General features: G+C 36.3%; 4 protein-coding genes across 7 annotated transcripts; all 4 read left to right on the forward strand.

The window, feature by feature from the left end:
• The first annotated feature begins 2,784 nt into the window (after window positions 1–2,784).
• On the forward strand, window positions 2,785–4,311 carry LOC113646910 (apolipoprotein A-IV-like). The gene is made up of 4 exons (XM_027153418.2): window positions 2,785–2,878; window positions 2,970–3,036; window positions 3,167–3,317; window positions 3,411–4,311. Exons 2-4 carry the CDS (start codon window positions 2,994–2,996, stop codon window positions 3,985–3,987), a joined length of 771 nt encoding a protein of 256 aa, XP_027009219.2. The 5' UTR covers window positions 2,785–2,878; window positions 2,970–2,993; the 3' UTR covers window positions 3,988–4,311.
• A 4,900-nt stretch (window positions 4,312–9,211) lies between these two features.
• On the forward strand, window positions 9,212–19,951 carry LOC113646905 (apolipoprotein A-IV-like). Of its 3 annotated transcripts, none has more exons than XM_047811340.1 (5): window positions 9,212–9,305; window positions 9,397–9,463; window positions 9,594–9,744; window positions 9,838–10,399; window positions 19,782–19,951. In XM_047811340.1, the coding sequence occupies exons 2-5, from the start codon at window positions 9,421–9,423 to the stop codon at window positions 19,794–19,796; spliced, it is 771 nt and encodes a 256-aa protein (XP_047667296.1). In that variant the 5' UTR covers window positions 9,212–9,305; window positions 9,397–9,420; the 3' UTR covers window positions 19,797–19,951. The 3 variants fall into 3 exon arrangements, with proteins under 3 accessions (XP_047667296.1, XP_047667298.1, XP_027009204.1); XM_047811342.1 differs by lacking the exon at window positions 19,782–19,951 and adding an exon at window positions 15,198–15,449; XM_027153403.2 differs by lacking the exon at window positions 19,782–19,951 and having other exon boundaries at window positions 9,838–10,516.
• Window positions 14,015–15,449, forward strand: LOC125138409 (apolipoprotein A-I-like). Of its 2 annotated transcripts, XM_047811343.1 has the most exons (4): window positions 14,015–14,122; window positions 14,214–14,268; window positions 14,392–14,542; window positions 14,636–15,449. In XM_047811343.1, the coding sequence occupies exons 2-4, from the start codon at window positions 14,229–14,231 to the stop codon at window positions 15,210–15,212; spliced, it is 768 nt and encodes a 255-aa protein (XP_047667299.1). In that variant the 5' UTR covers window positions 14,015–14,122; window positions 14,214–14,228; the 3' UTR covers window positions 15,213–15,449. The 2 variants fall into 2 exon arrangements, with proteins under 2 accessions (XP_047667299.1, XP_047667300.1); XM_047811344.1 differs by lacking the exon at window positions 14,015–14,122 and having other exon boundaries at window positions 14,196–14,268.
• Window positions 18,603–19,951, forward strand: LOC113651721 (apolipoprotein A-I-like). Its single transcript, XM_047811345.1, has 4 exons — window positions 18,603–18,711; window positions 18,823–18,874; window positions 18,976–19,126; window positions 19,220–19,951. The coding sequence occupies exons 2-4, from the start codon at window positions 18,835–18,837 to the stop codon at window positions 19,794–19,796; spliced, it is 768 nt and encodes a 255-aa protein (XP_047667301.1). The 5' UTR covers window positions 18,603–18,711; window positions 18,823–18,834; the 3' UTR covers window positions 19,797–19,951.
• Window positions 19,952–20,879: the final 928 nt, after the last annotated feature.

Consider the following 20,879-nt stretch of genomic DNA (forward strand, 5'->3'; position numbering starts at 1 on the left):
CTCATGTAAAGCACAATGTATTTTTAATATACAGCATCATTTCGCCTTTGTTTCTTACAAAAATATTAGAAAAATACACATTTTCAACAAAAGATTTCTGATTCTACTGCATAGATATAAAACAGGCAAGTTAATTTTAATTTCTTTACAGATATCTTTTACATAGTCTGCATCTTTGGGTACCACATTACATTACATACATTTCAGTTCACTACATTTAGAGACTTTATCTATGGAATATCAACTAACGAAACATATGTATTACATTTTTATTTCTTTGTTACAGAAGGTAGAGCTTAGGTAAAAGAAATATGATTATTTTGGTAATTATTGCCAACTATTGTCTCTTTTTCTCCTTCTTCCTACGTTTTTTTTTTTTAAAGTCAAATCATTTCATCCCAACAGACAAAATGATCAACATTCGGAAGAAAGTTTCATTGTACACCTGTAAGACCTACCCAATCATTTACATGTGTTAGAACAGTCATTTTGATAGACTTTCTTTTCATTCATTCATTTATTCATTCATTTTTTACCGCTTACCCAAACTTCCCGGGTCACGGGAGCCTGTGCCTATCTCAGGCTTCATCGAGCATCAAGACAGGATACACCCTGGACGGAGTGCCAACCCATCACAGGGCACACACACTCTCATTCACTCACACACTCACACATTACGGACAATTTTCCAATGATGCCAATCAACCTACCATGCATGTCGTTGGACCGGGGGAGGAAACCAGAGTACATGGAGGAAACCCCGAGGCACAGGGAGAACATGCAAATTACACACACACAAGGCGGAGGCGGGAATCGAACCCCCAACCCTGGAGGTGTGAGGCAAATGTGCTAACCACTAAGCCATTGTGCCCCACCTGCTTTCTATTCACCTGAATGAAATTAGATGGTCCATAGAAAAGAGAAAAACATGCAAGATCTACATTCCTTTAAAGATAAGCATCTTAAGATACCCACACCTTGTAGCGCTTGTGTTTAAATGCTTGTGTTGATGCATTAGCACGCACAACTGGACTCTGTGCTTGGGAAAGTCTAACGCACAAAGAAACTGATCAGTGATAAGGTGGCACGTTGGCACAGCTTGTACCTGCATTGCTTTTTGATCAGTCACAGTGAGAGCTAACCGGTTTATGGCAGCTAAAAGAAACTCAGTAACGGTGTCTCCAATACACCGGTGTACACAATTATACTCATAACGCCACAAAAATTACCGCCACAAAAAAAACAACAAAAAAAACAAAATATTACATATGAAATATATCAATCTGTGTGTAATGAATGAATATATTAAACAAGTTTCCCTTTTTGAATAGAATTAGTGAAATAAATCAACGTTTTGATGATATTCTAATTATATGACCAGCACCTGTATATATACGAAAATGAGACTGCTACTGGTGTAAAGTGCAGTGCTCACAAATCAAAAAGAATATGGTATGGCTAGTAATAATAATAGAAAATATGAAAAGAAAAAATTATAGTAGCCTTTTGAGCATTTAAATGAATAAAATGACATTTTATTGAATTAATTTGAATTTATGTGATTTGAAATAGACTGTAAATTGTGCATTTATATCGTGTAAGACCTGCACATATTCCAAAAATAGGTCAGGACAAAACAAGTCAAATACAAATACACACAGATATATGAAATGACTTTAGTTGAACAAAGTGCTGTACTCAGGTTATTAGAGGCAAAAAATAATAATAAAGCAGCAAGCCAGACATTTATTTTTATGGAATTTTATGAAACACTAACATAAAAAAGTGATTTTATTCGTAATTAACTTTTAGATAACTATTAAAACATTTTCACATTTTTTGACCAGCACTGCTGTGTGAAAAGTACTACATAAATTGAGGAAAGGTTTTGTTATTTATTCATTGATGATGTTAATAAAAATACAGAACTCCTAAGAGTTCAAGCATTTTTATATTTTTCTTTCTAGTTTTGTCATGAAAACGCCTTAATTTTCTTGTTATCTCGAAATAACAAAAGTTGTTTTGTCAGTTTTTCTCGTTATCTCGACATAACAAAAGTCTTTTTTCAGTTTTTCTCATTACCTCGACATAACAAAAGTTGTTTTGTCGGGATAACGACCTAATTTTGGATTATTAAATTGGATTATTAAAATATTTAACCTTTATTCTCATAAATGCTCTTAATAGTTTTGTATTTCAAGATAACAAGACAAAACAAGAAAGAAAACATATAATAATACAAGGCTTCTTATAATAAGGCCTCTTAGGACTTCTGTATAAAAATTATTATGTACACAGTTAAGAAGTTAGAACCCTAGCAACATCCAAACCCTATCAATATTACGTACAACCTGTTAGTCATGTGAGATCAATGTTCAAGAATACAGTAGCCTTGTACAAATAATATTTAATCCGAATGTACATGTAATAAATATAATAAATATAATAATTTACATTTCTATTTACAGCATTTGGCAGACGCCCTTATCCAGAGCGACGTACATACAGTGAGTGCTTAAATCTCTAACATTGAATACATTAATGCTGGTTCACTAGGTTATATACTTAAGATCATAATAAAAAAACAGTTGCTTCTTAATATCTGAAGTATCTGAAGTTTCACCTATGTCTTCATATTACATCTGCTTTAATTCATCAGTACAGTCAGACTATCAGATTATCAGTGTGTGAGCTGAACTTTAGGCTCTGTGGTAATTAAATGTCCATTGAGGACATTGTGATGTGGACTAGTGTTGACAACAATGCACTAACATCTGGACTTTGAGTTCCCAATACAACATGTCTCTCTACAGTATATATACCGACTACTAAAACAGACTCTCTCACACACGCAGCTGGCTTCTGACAGAACAATCAGGTAAAGGAACAAGCTTGATTATTAGAGCTGGTTATGTATACAATTATTTTAATATGTACACTGTAAAAAAATGATTTTTGCATTTGTTTAGAACCTTCAGATCATATTAAGAACCATGAAGGTGCTTGTGGTACTTGTGTTGGCTGTAGTCACTTCAGGTATGTACTGTAGGTATTTTAGTCATCTTCTAGTTTGACAGCAATATAATGTTTACAAATGTGTAATGCAACACACAGAGAAACAATAGTCATGCTTAAAACAACTAAAAATGTTTGGTTCCTTCACCAGGCTGCCAAGCCAACTTGCTCTTTGCTGATGAGCCCAAACCACAGCTGGAGCAACTGACTGATGCTTTCTGGGACTATGTTGGCAAGGCAACACACACTGCTGAGGAATCACTGAAAATGATTAGAGAGTCTCAACTGGGCCAGGAAGTCAAGTGAGTTAAGAAGAATTGTGTATATACTTTCTTGATTGTGTCTCAGGTCCTCCTTTCTTATTTATGTTTGATTCTCCTTATTTTACTTGATAGCTCTAGAATTACAGAAGGTGCCAATGCGGCCAGTCAGTATGCTGTCACTCTCCAGAAACAAGTCAACCCTCTGGCCCAGGACTTCATGACCAAAATCAGCAAGGAGGCTGAAGTTCTGAAGGAGCGTCTCGAGCAGGATCTGACCACTGTGAGGGACAAACTGGAGCCCTATGCTGATGACCTGAAGACCCAAATTCAGCAGAAAGTGGAGGATCTGAGAGTAGCCGTGGCTCCCTATGCCGAGTCCTTCGACTCTGAAGCGCTGAAAACTACTGTGCTGCAGAAGACAGAGGAGCTCAGAGGAAGTCTGGAGGAGAAAGTGAAGGAGCTGCAGTCTCAGCTGGAGCCCTATACTGACGATCTCAGGCAGAAAGTAGATCAGCATCTGCAGGAATTCCAGAAGACCGTGGGTCCTCTGACTGAGGATCTTCAGGCCAAGGTTGCTGAGAGAGCTGCTTTGGTTCAACAGGGTCTGGCTCCCTATGCTGAGGACCTGAGAGAGAAACTGGACCCCTACGCCCAGAACCTGAAGGACCAGCTCACCGCTCTTTATGAGTCCTACATCAAAACCAACTAAATAATCCAAACACTTTGTTTCACTCACTGGACTATGTTTACAATAATGAAAACTACACACTGATATTAAACATCAATTGTTCAGTTAGATTGTATGGCATCTAACAATTGTCTGAACATTTCAAACAACAGTATTTGCTAATAATATTTCTCAGACTTGCTAAAAAAAAATGTAAGTAGAAACAGTGAAATATACTGTAGCATCTGTATTTACATCTGTATGTTAGAACATGAATCTCTCTTCTTTGTAGATTTCTTTGTTATACATCACTTCCATTACTCGTATTTATACTAAAATAAAATAACAATGGCATGTGTAAAGCAATTCATTCTTAAAGTGCAGTTTTTATTTATGATTAAATGAACTAAATGACTTTTCATTTAAGGGATTAGGTAAAAATGTGTGATCAGCCACGATACAAAATTAAGACCTGTGCCAGTGCCAGAGCTCTCAGAAGCTCTCTGGATTTCATGCTAATTTTGTTATTTAACATTAGGGTATTCAGAAAAAATAAACAAGTTTCTGTTTAATCGGAAACAAGAAACATGTAATATTAGCTTTCTGACAAAGGCCTATAAACCCGCATGGATATAGAAGTAAGACGAAATGAAAAAAGAATCTGTTTAAAATGATAAAATCGTTCGATTTGTGTTACTCTTTGAATACCTTTCAGTGAAAAAGTGAATGCCGATGCCAACGCATTCTTCATTTCCTGTGTGTGTATTCCTGTTTGTATTAGAACTAGAAAACCTGTCCAATCACATAGGTTTAATATTATTTGACAGGAATGAAACCTAAAAAAAAGACATAGAGCTCATTTTAAAGAAATACAGTACATGCATGTTCACACATTGGGAAAGAAAGGACTTTCTGCTAACATGAAAAAATGGCACCTGAGCTTTGTTCAAGACAAATGCAATGAAATAAAAAAAGCATGTTATTCTAACATGTTATACGTAAGTTCCATAAATTTTAGATTGATTCAGAGCTAGTAGGAAATATTGGATGGTAGAGCAGGAGCAATGTGACATATCTACATACATGAGCTAAAACATTCAGTAGTATCACAGTAAATTCTGGGTATTTTCAAGTTGTTGTGTGCTCGTGAGTAAAAGCACCACGTGGAAGGTGAAGGTGAAGGTGACGTGACATACGGCTAAGTATGGTGACCCATACTCAGAATTGACCCATGCTCACAGCAGTGAACACACACACACACACCGTGAACACACACCCTGAGCAGTGGGCAGCCATTTATGCTGCAGCACCCGAGGAGCAGTTGGGGGTTCGGTACCTTGCTCAAGGCCTCAGTCATGGCCGGCCCGAGACTCGATCCCACAACCTTAGGGTTAGGAGTCAAACTCTCTAACCTTTAGGCCACGACTTCCCCTAACAAGAACCAACAAGAAGTCTCGTACATACAATCCATCACTTTGACATATGGTCATTTCTTTGTAAACTGTAACAATTTAATTCAAATTTATTTGTATAATGCTTTTAATAATGGACATCATCATAAATCAGCTTTACAGAAATCTAAAAATATTGATTAAATATATAAATATTGATTAAATATATAAATATTGTCCTTTCTACAACTTTATATAGTCAAGTGGATTTGTTTAACCTTCTGAGCAACTTATAAATCAATGTATTTTCTGAATTCATACAATTATATATTGATATATTTCATACAGATTTAACACTTATTCCTTTCTACTAAAGCCATCAAATGTTCAATGATGCTTCAGCTATTTCTTTCTGATAATGGGAAATAATTCATTATATATATATAATAATTCATTATATATATATATAATTATATCTCTCTTTTGTAGTAGCATTTGCATTGAAATATAACTTTTATTATTATTTACTGTTGCTAAGGATCATTGCATTCTTTTTTCATTGCATGTCTTATTTTGTAAACTGCAAATAAAATACAAATAAAATAGTGGCAAACTGACACATGTAAAGCACAATGTATTATTAATATACAGCATCATTTCGCCTTTGTTTCTTACAAAAATATTAGAAAAATACACATTTTCAACAAAAGATATATCTACTGCATAGATATAAAACAGGCAAGTTAATTTTAATTTCTTTACAGATATCTTTTACATAGTCTGCATCTTTGGGTACCACATTACATTACATACATTTCAGTTCACTACATTTAGAGACTTTATCTATGGAATATCAACTAACGAAACATATGTATTACATTTTTATTTCTTTGTTACAGAAGGTAGAGCTTAGGTAAAAGAAATATGATTATTTTGGTAATTATTGCCAACTATTGTCTCTTTTTCTCCTTCTTCCTACTTTTTTTTTTTTTAAAGTCAGATCATTTCATCCCAACAGACAAAGTGATCGACATTCGGAAGAAAGTTTCATTGTACACCTGTAAGACCTACCCAATCATTTACATGTGTAAGAACAGTCATTTTGATAGACTTTCTTTTCATTCATTCATTCATTCATTCATTCATTCATTCATTCATTCATTCATTCATTTTCTACCGCTTATCTGAACTTCTCGGGTCACGGGGAGCCTGGATGGAGTGCCAACCCATCACAGGGCACACACACTCTCTCATTCACTCACACACTCACACACTACGGACAATTTTCCAGAGATGCCAATCAACCTACCATGCATGTCTTTGGACCGGGGGAGGAAACCGGAGTACCCAGAGGAAACCCCCGAGGCACGGGGAGAACATGCAAACTCCACACACACAAGGCAGAGGTGGGAATCAAACCCCCAAACCTGGAGGTGTGAGGCAAATGTGCTAACAACTAAGCCACCTTGCCCACCTGCTTTCTTTTCAACTGAATGAAATTAGATGGTCCATAGAAAAGAGAAAAAACATGCAAGATCTACATTCCTTTAAAGATAAGCATCTGAAGATTCCCACACCTTGTAGCGCTTGTGTTTAAATGCTTGTGTTGACGCATTAGCACGCACAACTGGACTCTGTGCTTGGGAAAGTCCAACGCACAAAGAAACTGATCAGTGATAAGGTGGCACGTTGGCACAGCTCATGCTTCTGCTTCTGCTTCTAGTTCAGTCTCCGTTTCTGCACCTGTTCTTTGCTTTGTTTATGATCGTTTTTCTCTCCTTGATTGATTCAAAACCCTGATTCTTCAATCTCAGATTAGACACATACCATGATTTCTTTCTCAGTGACTCTCTCTGCCTTCTTTTTTTCAGTCCCAGGCTGTATTCCTTCTCTTTGTATCTGTCTCAATGCCTTCCTGCCTTTAATCTCTGGTCTTTTCTCTGTTTCAGGACCCTCTTAAGAAACCCTATTCTAGCACTTACTGTAACTGATTTAGACATTTTTTCTCTACCTTTCCTCCTTTTCCTTGTGTTTCCTGAGCTGGAAACTACATTCCTTGCAGTAAATTAGGCCTGAACACAACCAAATCCACACACCTCTATTCAGTTTCAACAACAAACTGGATATATATAGTATGTAGTAGTGTTTTATACTTAACGTACAGTCAAAATGAAAACACTAGGCTAACTAATTATACTGTATAGAAGTTCACTCACTGTAAACTTTAATAGTAGCACCTGTAAATCTGCTCATTAATGCCGTTATATAATCAATCATGTGGCAGCAGCATTTGGCATAAAATCATGCAGATATACGTTATACAAACTTCATGCTTCATGCTGCTGACCAACTTTATGGAGATTTCTAAAAATCCTTTCTTTGTATTGGTCCTAAGTAATATCCTAATTTTCTGAGATACTGAATTTGGGATTTTCCTTATATGTCAGTTATAATCATCAAAATTAAAAAAAAACAAAACAAAAAAACATTACATATGAAATATATCAGTCTGTGTGTAATGAATGAATATAATAAACAAGTTTCCCTTTTTGAATAGAATTAGTGAAATAAATCAACTTTTTGATGATATTCTAATTATATGACCAGCACCTGTATATATACGAAAATGAGACTGCTACTAGTGTAAAGTGCAGTGCTCACAAATCAAAAAGAATATGGTATGGCTAGTAATAATAATGGAAAATATGAAAAGAAAAAATTATAGTAGCCTTTTGAGCATTTAAATGAATAAAATTACATTTTATTGAATTAATTTGAATTTACATGATTTGAAATAGACTTGTGCATTTATATCGTGTAAGACCTGCACATATTCCAAAAATAGGTCAGGACAAAGCAAGTCAAATACAAATACACACAGATATATTAAATGACTTTAGTTGAACAAAGTGCTGTACTCAGGTTATTAGAGGCAAAAAAAAAAAAAAAATTAAGCAGCAAGCCAGACATTTATTTTTATGGAATTTTATGTAACACTAACATAAAAAAGTGATTTTATTCGTAATTAACTTTTAGATAACTATTAAAACATTTTCACATTTTTTGACCAGCACTGCTGTGTGAAAAGTACTACATAAATTGAGGAAAGGTTTTGTTATTTATTCATTGATGATGTTAATAAAAATACAGAACTCCTAAGAGTTCAAGCATTTTTATATTTTTCTTTCTAGTTTTGTCATGAAAACGCCTTAATTTTCTTGTTATCTCGAAATAACAAAAGTCTTTTTTCAGTTTTTCTCGTTATCTCGACATAACAAAAGTCTTTTTTCAGTTTTTCTCATTACCTCGACATAACAAAAGTTGTTTTGTCGGGATAACGACCTAATTTTGGATTATTAAATTGGATTATTAAAATATTTAACCTTTATTCTCATAAATGCTATTAATAGTTTTGTATTTCAAGATAACGAAACAAAACAAGAAAGAAAAAATATAATAATACAAGGCTTCTTATAATAAGGCCTTTTAGGACTTCTGTATAAAAATTATTATGTACACAGTTAAGAAGTTAGAACCCTAGCAACATCCAAACCCTATCAAAATCACGTACAACCTGTTAGTCATGTGAGATCAAAGTTGTACAAGTTGTAGCCTTGTACAAATAATATTTAAACCGAATGTACATGTACTACATATAATAAATATAATAATCATAATAATAAAACAGTTGCATCTTAATATCTGAAGTTTCACCTATGTCTTCATATTACATCTGCTTTAATTCATCAGTACAGTCAGACTATCAGAGTATCAGTGTGTGAGCTGAACTTTAGGCTCTGGGGTAATTAAAGGTCCATTGAGGACATTGTGATGTGGACTAGTGTTGACAACAATGCACTAACATCTGGACTTTGAGTTCCCAATACAACATGTCTCTCTACAGTATATATACCGACTACTAAAACAGACTCTCTCACACACGCAGCTGGCTTCTGACAGAACAATCAGGTAAAGGAACAAGCTTGATTATTAGAGCTGGTTATGTATACAATTATTTTAATATGTACACTGTAAAAAAATGATTTTTGAATTTGTTTAGAACCTTCAGATCATATTAAGAACCATGAAGGTGCTTGTGGTACTTGTGTTGGCTGTAGTCACTTCAGGTATGTACTGTAGGTATTTTAGTCATCTTCTAGTTTGACAGCAATATAATGTTTACAAATGTGTAATGCAACACACAGAGAAACAATAGTCATGCTTAAAACAACTAAAAATGTTTGGTTCCTTCACCAGGCTGCCAAGCCAACTTGCTCTTTGCTGATGAGCCCAAACCACAGCTGGAGCAACTGACTGATGCTTTCTGGGACTATGTTGGCAAGGCAACACACACTGCTGAGGAATCACTGAAAATGATTAGAGAGTCTCAACTGGGCCAGGAAGTCAAGTGAGTTAAGAAGAATTGTGTATATACTTTCTTGATTGTGTCTCAGGTCCTCCTTTCTTATTTATGTTTGATTCTCCTTATTTTACTTGATAGCTCTAGAATTACAGAAGGTGCCAATGCGGCCAGTCAGTATGCTGTCACTCTCCAGAAACAAGTCAACCCTCTGGCCCAGGACTTCATGACCAAAATCAGCAAGGAGGCTGAAGTTCTGAAGGAGCGTCTCGAGCAGGATCTGACCACTGTGAGGGACAAACTGGAGCCCTATGCTGATGACCTGAAGACCCAAATTCAGCAGAAAGTGGAGGATCTGAGAGTAGCTGTGGCTCCCTATGCCGAGTCCTTCGACTCTGAAGCGCTGAAAACTACTGTGCTGCAGAAGACAGAGGAGCTCAGAGGAAGTCTGGAGGAGAAAGTGAAGGAGCTGCAGTCCCAGATGGAGCCCTATACTGATGAACTCAGGCAGAAAGTAGATCAGCATCTGCAGGAATTCCAGAAGACCGTGGGTCCTCTGACTGAAGATCTTCAGGCCAAGGTTGCTGAGAGAGCTGCTTTGGTTCAACAGGGTCTGGCTCCCTATGCTGAGGACCTGAGAGAGAAACTGGACCCCTACGCCCAGAACCTGAAGGACCAGCTCACCGCTCTTTATGAGTCCTACATCAAAACCAACTAAACACTCCAAACTCTGCTTCACTGATTAGAATATGTTTTCACCAATGAAAACTATCACACTCAAATAACTGGCATAAATAAAGCAATTGATTCATAACCAAAAGTTTGCAGTCTCTCATTCTATCCCACTAATCATTATAAATATTTATTTAAGAATTAATAAGAATGAATTATTATCTCTGTTTCCTTTTTTCCTTCATCTTTATTTGTCACCTAAGGTCATGGGTTTGTAAAGGTGTACTTTTTTCTCATGAATGTACATTAGGAATAATGTTATACAAAATGACACGAGTGGAAGAAAAGTAACTATTTCATTTATCAGTATGGAGAGAAAAAAATAGCAAGGCCCACTGTTAATCATAGAAGAATGATGCCATTGTTTGGTTCATTAAATAGAAAAATTATAGTTTGAACTAGTTAGTTGGCTACGTTTGGTAGGTACTAACCACTGCATACCATACAACACCTCACCTTGTAGAAGCCATGACCATCTTCTAGCACTCACAACTTGGCCTTCTCAGATCCTTATGTTTGCCTAATTTTCCTTCTCCCAACACATCAACTTTGAGAACTGACTGTTCCCTTGCTGTTTAATCTTTAAATGTTTATTTTTTGACAGTTCTACTTGATTGGAGTGCCACTAGTTACAGCTTCAAGTATCACATTTATTTATTTATTTATTTAATTATTTATTTACAAAACAGCCTATTGTGAGGTGTCAAAACAATATAAGAGTAAGGGACTCATCCAGGCTGTTACAGTCCCCTTCAAAAGTATTGTAACGGTAATTCTTATGTTGCTGCTAAACACTGAAGACATTTTGTTTTGAGATCAAATGAACTTTGCACTCTTTTGTGACATACAGTACCACTCAATTCTTGGTGAGCAAAAGTATAGGAACAAACATTCACTTTACACACGTGGACAAAATTGTTGGTACCCTTCGGCCAATGAAAGAAAAACTCACAGTGGTCACAGAAAAAACTTTAATCTGACAAAAGTAATAATAAATATAAAATTCTATGAATGTTAACCAATGAAAGTCAGACGTTGCTTTTCAACCATGCTTCAACGGAATTATTTTAAAAAAATAAACTCGGAACAGGCCCAGACAAAAATGATGGTACCCCTAGAAAATAATGTGACCAAAGGGACATGTTAATTCAAGGTGTGTCCACTAATTAGCATCACAGGTGTCTACAATCTTGTAATCAGTCAGTGGGCCTATAAATAGGGCTCCAGGTAGTCACTGTGTTGTCTGGTGACATGGTGTGTACCACACTAAAGATGGACCAGAGGAAGCGAAGGAAAGAGTTGTCTCAGGAGATTAGAAAGAAAATGATAGACAAGCGTGATAAAGGTAAAGGCTATAAGACCATCTCCATGCAGCTAGATGTTCCTGTGACTATAGTTGCACATATTATTCAGAAATTTAAGATCCATGGGACTGTAGCCAACCTCTCTGGACATGGCCGCAGGAGGAAAATTGATGACAAACCAAAGAGACGGATCATCCGAATGGTAACAAAAGAGCCCAGAAAAACTTTTAAAGAGATCCAAGGTGAACCTCATGCTCAAGGAACATCAGTGTCAGATCGCACCATCCGTGGTTGTTTGAACCAAAGTGGACTACATGGGAGACGACCAAGGAGGACACCATTGTTGAAAACAAATCATAAAAAAGCTAGACTGGAATATGCCAAACTACATGTTGACAGGCCACAAAGCTTCTTTGAAAATGTCCTATGGACAGATGAGACAAAAATGGAACTTTTTGCCAAGGCACATCAGCTCTATGTTCACAGATGGAAAAATGAAGCATATCAAGAAAAGAACACCGTCCCTACTGTGAAACATGGAGGAGGCTCTGTTATGTTCTGGGGCTGCTTTGCTGCATCTGGCACAGGGTGTCTTGAATCTGTGCAGGGTACAATGAAATCTGAAGACTATCAAGGGATTCAAGAGAGAAATGTGTTGGCCAGTGTCAGAAAGCTTTGTCTCAGTAGCAGGTCATGGGTCTTGCAACAGGACAATGACCCAAAGCACAGCTAAAAACACCCTAGAATGGCTAAGAGGAAAACATTGGACCATTCTAAAGTGGCCTTCTATGAGCCCTGACCTCAATCCTATTAAGCATCTGTGGAAGGAGCTGAAACATGCTGTCTGGAAAACACACCCTTCAAACCGGAAACAACTGGAGCAGTTTGCTCATGAGGAGTGGGCCAAAATACCTGTTGAGAGGTGCAGAAGTCTCATTGACCATTACAGGAATCGTCTGATTGCAGTGATTGCTTCAAAAGGTTGTGCAACAAAATATTAAGTTAGGGGTACCATCACTTTTGTCTAGGCCTGTTCCATAAGTTTATTTTTTTTAAATAATTCTGTTGAAGCATGTTTGAAAAGCAATGTCTGACTTCCATTGGTTAACATTCATAGAATATTTATTAATTATTACTTTTGTCAGATTAAAGTCTTTTCTGTGACCATCGTGAGGTTTTTCTTTCATTGACCGAAGGGTACCAACAATTTTGTCCACGTGTGTAAATTATTTAAGCCTAACACTTAATATATTGTTGCATATTTTTAACTGTATCAATGCAGTGACCCTCAGACACCACCAAACTGTTTTTTTCCCCCATAGTTTTCAGTGTTTTTGTCATCAACTGCTGTTGATTTAACATTCTGACCTGTTTGATGTCTGGTTGTTAGTACACCAGCGGTTTCTTTCTCTTACAGGACATTTTAAATTTTGTTGTAATGCCTGTCCCCAATGCTTGTACAATGGTTCTGATTTGATTTTCCCTCTTTTCTCAGCTTAAAATGGCTCACTTTTCCACCTATAGACAGCTCTCTAGTCTTCATCTTGGTTTATTTTAACACATGCAGTCTTCACAAGTGAAACCCAGAGGTCAAACTAAAATAAGATTCTGAATGCTATTGACTGTATAGGCAATCATTTGAACAGGGCAGACCTGGGCAAAACGAAACACCTATCAGTCACATTTTTCAATATTTTTGATCACTTAGTAAATTGGTGGGATCAAAAAAAAAGGTGCCATCTAAATGAATCAGAAATCGCAAGATGAAATTCGGGTGTATCATCTTACTGTATATTCATCCTTTGGTCTCAAACCCAAATTTTTCATTTTCAGGAAAAGGCGTCCTGTTTGAAAGGTGCACCAGCCTAGCTTTAACTGAAATTTATCATTCAACATTTAAGAAACTAACCAAAGTCTAGTACGAATAAGCAGGTTCAAAGTTCAAGACTCTATGCAGAAAAATTTCAAAATCTTAGTATTACCATAAGTTAAAAAAAATTGTTACTATTTTCAATTTTATAAAATAAAACAAAAAGTTCAAAGAGGTTGTTTGCAATATTTTAATTACTAAAGGTAATTACTTTATTAATACAAATACTTTGTTTGTTAAACTAAAGGAAGTTGAAGCTTAATGATTGAACTTTTGCCCGTGTCTGCAAGTTATCAATGCTTTTATTACACCTCGGCTCTGTGGTAACTGATGGTCCTTTTAGGAGGTTATGATGTGGAGCAGTTTTGACAGAAAAGCACTACCTCCTGGACTTTGGGTTTTCAATACAACTCATTTCTCTCTACAGTATATATACTGACTACTAAGCCAGACCTGCACACACACACACACACACACACACACACACACACACGCACACAGCTGGCCTCTGAGAGAGCAGGTAAAAAAACCTATAATGTTTGTTCTATTTCTTTGTTATTACTATTTATTGTTTATGACATTCAGTAGGACATTTGCTCTTTTCTTTACAGACACAAGCAAGAATTATGAAGCTCTTTTTGGTACTATTTCTGACTGTATTTACAGGTAATGGCATTATCTTTGCATGCAATTGTATTTAGCTTAGAAGCTGTGTAGAATTTGAATCTATGTTAGAAGTACACAACTTGTCACCTTCAAAAAACTGAAAATGTTTGGTTCCTTCACCAGGCTGCCAAGCCAACTTGTTCTATGCTGATGAGCCCAAACCACAGCTGGAGCAACTGACTGATGCTTTCTGGGACTATGTTGCCAAGGCAACACACACTGCTGAGGAATCACTGAAAATGATTAGAGAGTCTCAACTGGGCCAGGAAGTCAAGTGAGTTAAGAAGAATTGTGTATATACTTTCTTGATTGTGTCTCAAGTCCTCCTTTCTTATTTATGTTTTTTTCTCCTTATTTTATACGATAGCTCTAGAATTACAGAAGGTGCCAATGTGGCCAGTCAGTATGCTGTCACTCTCCAGAAACAAGTCAACCCTCTGGCCCAGGACTTCATGACCATAATCAGCAAGGAGGCTGAAGTTCTGAAGGAACGTCTCGAGCAGGATCTGACCACTGTGAGGGACAAACTGGAGCCCTATGCTGATGACCTGAAGACCCAAATTCAGCAGAAAGTGGAGGATCTGAGAGTAGCCGTGGCTCCCTATGCCGAGTCCTTCGACTCTGAAGCTCTGAAAACTACTGTGCTGCAGAAGACAGAGGAGATCAGAGGAAGTCTGGAGGAGAAAGTGAAGGAGCTGCAGTCTCAGCTGGAGCCCTATACTGATGAACTCAGGCAGAAAGTAGATCAGCATCTGCAGGAATTCCAGAAAACCGTGGCTCCTCTGACTGAAGATCTTCAGGCCAAGGTTGCTGAGAGAGCTGCTTTGGTTCAACAGGGTCTGGCTCCCTATGCTGAGGACCTGAGAGAGAAACTGGACCCCTACGCCCAGAACCTGAAGGACCAGCTCACCGCTCTTTATGAGTCCTACATCAAAACCAACTAAATAGCACAAAAATAACTTTTCACTCTATTTGCACAAGACAATCCCATTATTTCCACAGTCTCTATAATAGGCTTATTATCTCACAAAATATAAAAAACAATCAAACTTTTCTCCTGACATCAGCATCGGAACATTAATATCATAACATATCTATGAATTAATATTATGCTGTTAAAGCACTGTTTGTTCCTGTGAACAATTTTATAAATAAAATCATGGCTTGTATAACTAAAGCAATAATATGTTTCTGTTTCTTGCATTTATCCTATAATAAAACACCTGCCGAAATAAACCTGTAAAATATTTGTTGTTTGCAAAAAAGAAATCCAAATGGCTTTTATAGCTGCAAATCAGCCTATTAAAAGCATTGTTTTGCATTAATTAGCATTCATTATTTAGATGTTTATATCAACTCTTACACTAAACGTATGAAACTAAATAGCTATTAGTGGTTTGCAGACAAATATTTTAAAAGATGTTCACAATACTTGTGGAGCTGACCGTAGATTACAAATTCTTAAAAAAAAAAAAATTCCTCTGCCATTGATGTCTTTTTTGCATCATTGGCTGCCACATTAGACGTTGCACTAGATGGACACTGCCCATGTGCTCAACAGGATGATGATTGCTTTAAAAAATAATTTCAGTCTACCCTTATTGATCAACAACATGCTCTTAGTAGAAAATGATTCAGTTCTTTGCCAACCTGGTTTATGCAGGACAAGTACAGGTAGCACAGTCTGCTATACAATATGTGTCCAAGAAATCCTGAAAACAACACATTTTACATGTTTAGCAATCATGAAACCAAGCACAACCAAACAGATGGTTCATGCACACTTTAGGTCACTGTTGTCTAATCTCTATAAGAACCACCTACTTTAGAAAGATACACAAACAAGAAGAGTCACTTCTTGCTTTTAGAAATGGGTTTTTATCATACCAAACACAACAACAGATGCTTGCACTGCCTGAGGCTTAGACAGACTTTTCCAGAATAAAACTGCAGAGAAGCATAGTGCCACAGCAGCATGGGGGTGTGTGGCCCTCTAGTGTAAGATCTGAATCATTGTCATTTGTTGGTTTACTCGATCGACTACACTAACCATCAGGGTATCACATTCACAGCATTGAATGCAGGTTTGCACTATCTACAGTATGTGTGGTCTCATGCCTTGATTATTTTTCAGTAGTGACACCTGCCCATGGTTATTCTCATATACCTGTGTTATGCTTGTTACCTTCCTTGAGATGTTCGGGTGATTTCTTCCTTGCAAACCTCCCATGATAATTAAAGTTGCATTCGCTTTCTGATTCTGGATTCATGCATTTTGACATAAACAGAAGCAAGAGCTTGCTTTAGGACCCATAATGATATTTTAGGGATTTGGGAACCTTCTTTAAGCATCTCGCAGCCTGCTCTTGTGGTGAAGTTTTTTTTTATTGTTCTCCAATTCGTTCATTCATTCATTCATTCATTCATTCATTCATTCATTCATTCATTCATTCATTCATTCTCTACCACTTATCCAAACTTCTCGGGTCAACGGGAGCCTGTGCCTATCTCAGGCGTCATCGGGCATCGAAACAGGATACACCCTGGACGGAGTGCCAACCCATCGCAGGGCTGTTCTCCAATTGTAAATGATTTTTGGACAGTGGAATGGCTGATTACAAATTCTTTTGCCATCTTTTTACAGTATATCCCTTACCAGACTCATAAACATCAACAATCTTCTTTCTGAAGGCCTCATAGAGTTCTTTGGATATCATAATGGTCATACCTCTGATTTCAACAATTAAAAGCAACCCGAACTAAATATTTGAGGTTTAAATAAGACAAGCCTTCTTCAAAATGCTCTGTAACAATGGTCTAATAATTTGCACCTGATGTGATACACCTGTAGGTCATTTTATCCATTTGAAATACAAATGATTGTGGGGGTGTCATTACTTTTTTCTCACAAGAAATTGCATTATTTTAATTACATTTTCCATTTAAAGGTACATATTTATTTATTATAATTATTATTATTATTTTCTTAAAAATAAAAGCTCTGCATTGTTAGTAAAGTATAAATTATTAATGCTATTATTATTATTATTATTATTATTATTATTATTATTATTATTAACAATAATAATAATACTAATAATAATAATAATAATAATAATAATACATCTGAGTAGTTTAATAAATAAATTCAAATAAGCAACAGAATCATATTCAGGGAATGTAGAGGACACAAACAGATGGACCTCCAACAGGCTTGTGTTTCTGACGATAATACAATTTGACATTTTTTAAAGATAAATATATTTACTAAAACAACATGGAACTGTTCTTATTGCTTTTCATAGATTAGGTTCCTATTTAGAGGTGGTCAATGGTCTTTTAGTGGAATTGGAAAGAAATCATTAAAATAAGTTATCCTCCTTTTAGTGGCATTAGACTGTGGCAATCAAGTGATGATTAGTTGCTATTAATCAATGTATGCTTAAAAAACATTATTTATAATATTCCACATCCTACTGGATTGTTGACACCTTTGACGTCTTTATTGCGCCTTTCTGATTAAACTCTAGAGACTACTGTACATGAAGACCCCAGAAGATCAGCAGTAATATAAATACACAAACCAGACTGATTTATAACACTACTGGGCTGTATCTGTATGATATCATGCATTGCACCACTGTCCCACACCATGAGTGGCTGATTAGACAGTTGTAAATATACAGTTTACATATAGATACGTATAAATATCAAATGATTAATATTTCTTAATAAAGCAATTGTATTATAAGGCTCCATAAATATCACCAGGCTGATGATCATGGCTATTGGTTTGGTAGGTGGTATTGAGCTAAAGCCCAGGCTGGATCTAGTTTGGGAATCTGGGTTAGACCTGTTGAAAATCAACATTTGATATACAGCTACAGCTTTTAATAATAGATTTCGGATATAAGTGGATTAAAATCATTGTAAAATCTGTTTAAACCAATACAACCTGTACAGCTTGCAAGTTTTGTGGGCTCAAAGTTCAAGACTCCAGTTGGCATGAACAAGAAGTGCAACTGAACCTCCTTTATTATCATATCAAGTATAAAGCCAAAAACAGAACACGATTTAATGTTTTATGGCTATTATATTACTGACAGCCACTGATATATTTTAATACAAAAAAAAAAGAATAAAAAACATTGTTAGATTCATAGTAGCTGAAGCGTAATCACTGAACCTTTACCTATGTCTGAATGTTATCTGTCCTTTTATTAGGCCATGACAGTCAGACATCTATCATGGTGCTAAGTGAACTTTAGGCTCTGTGATAACTAATGGTCCATGACAGTTATGATGTGGAGTAGTATTGACAGCAGTGCACTACCTCCTGGACTTTGGGTCTTCAATACAACACACACCTACCTACAGTATATATACTGACTACTACAAGAGCCTGACACTCACAGCTGGCATCTTAAAAGTAAAAAGATAAAGGTAAGAAAAAGCTTGTAACGTTGTTATATTGTTAAATTGACTATACTGTTCGTGTCTACATATTTATGCAATTTATCACATACATTATAAATAAATATCCACTTTTTACAGACTCGAACCAGAATGAAGGTGTTTGTACTACTGGCTCTTGCTGTGTTCACAGGTAGCTTGCATTTACATTTCTGTAGCTCATAATTTGCATATATACTGTATGTATAAATGTATTTTTTTACACCAACTGAAATTGTTTGGTTCCTTCACCAGGCTGCCAAGCCAACTTGTTCTATGCTGATGAGCCCAAACCACAGCTGGAGCAACTGACTGATGCTTTCTGGGACTATGTTGCCAAGGCAACACACACTGCTGGGGAATCACTGAAAATGATTAGAGAGTCTCAACTGGGCCAGGAAGTCAAGTGAGTTAAGAAGAATTGTGTATATACTTTCTTGATTGTGTCTCAGGTCCTCCTTTCTTATTTATGTTTGATTCTCCTTATTTTACTTGATAGCTCTAGAATTACAGAAGGTGCCAATGTGGCCAGTCAGTATGCTGTCACTCTCCAGAAACAAGTCAACCCTCTGGCCCAGGACTTCATGACCAAAATCAGCAAGGAGGCTGAAGTTCTGAAGGAACGTCTCGAGCAGGATCTGACCACTGTGAGGGACAAACTGGAGCCCTATGCTGATGACCTGAAGACCCAAATTCAGCAGAAAGTGGAGGATCTGAGAGTAGCCGTGGCTCCCTATGCCGAGTCCTTCGACTCTGAAGCGCTGAAAACTACTGTGCTACAGAAGACAGAGGAGCTCAGAGGAAGTCTGGAGGAGAAAGTGAAGGAGCTGCAGTCTCAGCTGGAGCCCTATACTGATGAACTCAGGCAGAAAGTAGATCAGCATCTGCAGGAATTCCAGAAAACCGTGGCTCCTCTGACTGAAGATCTTCAGGCCAAGGTTGCTGAGAGAGCTGCTTTGGTTCAACAGGGTCTGGCTCCCTATGCTGAGGACCTGAGAGAGAAACTGGACCCCTACGCCCAGAACCTGAAGGACCAGCTCACCGCTCTTTATGAGTCCTACATCAAAACCAACTAAATAGCACAAAAATAACTTTTCAATGTATTTGCACAAGACAATCCCATTATTTCCACAGTCTCTATAATAGGCTTAATATCTCACATAGAGCCTATGTCTATGTTACGTCCCTAATGTCTTTAATTTATAAAAAATAAAGAACGAATTGAAAACTTTATGATTTTCTGTGGTTTACTGCATTCATCTCTACTTTATTAATATGATACCACTACCACCCCCCACTATATAATAACTGTAACCCTCATTTGTATACATCAACAAAATGAATAAGTATAAAATCTATATAAAATTCTAAAATAAGATTTCTTTCAGCTTTCTGAGAACTTGCCCAATTCTATATTTCTGTACAGGAAAAGTAGATCTAGATTGTCAAAAAAAACTTTAATAAGCTTTATACAAGACCTTAGGTAAACATGCTTTTTGATCACAACCCAGGAATTGAACCTTAAATTATTGGGAAACAGCTATGATCAAATCTGTAATGCCTGTTCCAGCAGTTAGGTGCATCTGTAAAGTCTGTTAATTAATGAAATGTTTTATTTCAGTAAAATAAGTTGATAGAGTGACCACTAGATAGTGCCATGGAGTGGGTTGAAGACTAAGAAGACTAAATAGACACAACTAAGATTATTGTATACTGTACTTCTGTAATGAAATAAGGCAACAAACCTTTTAATACCCTCCGAATCCAATAGCCTTGAGTGAAGGGCACAAAAGATGACATACCTACAGCATATGCAACAATAACATGCAAGCAGACATAAATAAATAAGAAAAATCTCTGATCAGAAGATCAATACTTTATATGTGTACGTAATACCAGTACGGCTAATGAGGATGAGGAAAAATTAATCGAATTAATTACCCATGGTGTGCTTTTTTAAACTCAGATATATATGTGCTAAATAATACTGTGTTAGTACAACATTTATTTTTTAAATAAACATTTTGAAAGTGGTTCAATTTCTTCTTCAATACATTGGTTTAAATATGTTTTTATTATGTAGCAAGCATTGAATTGCAGAGAATAAGACCACTGAGTCTTATTTTTAAGAAGACCTACACTCTTTTATATGCTATATA

Source organism: Tachysurus fulvidraco, chromosome 3 (genome assembly GCF_022655615.1).
Source record: "Tachysurus fulvidraco isolate hzauxx_2018 chromosome 3, HZAU_PFXX_2.0, whole genome shotgun sequence".
In the NCBI taxonomy this organism is placed as follows: Eukaryota; Metazoa; Chordata; class Actinopteri; order Siluriformes; family Bagridae; genus Tachysurus; species Tachysurus fulvidraco.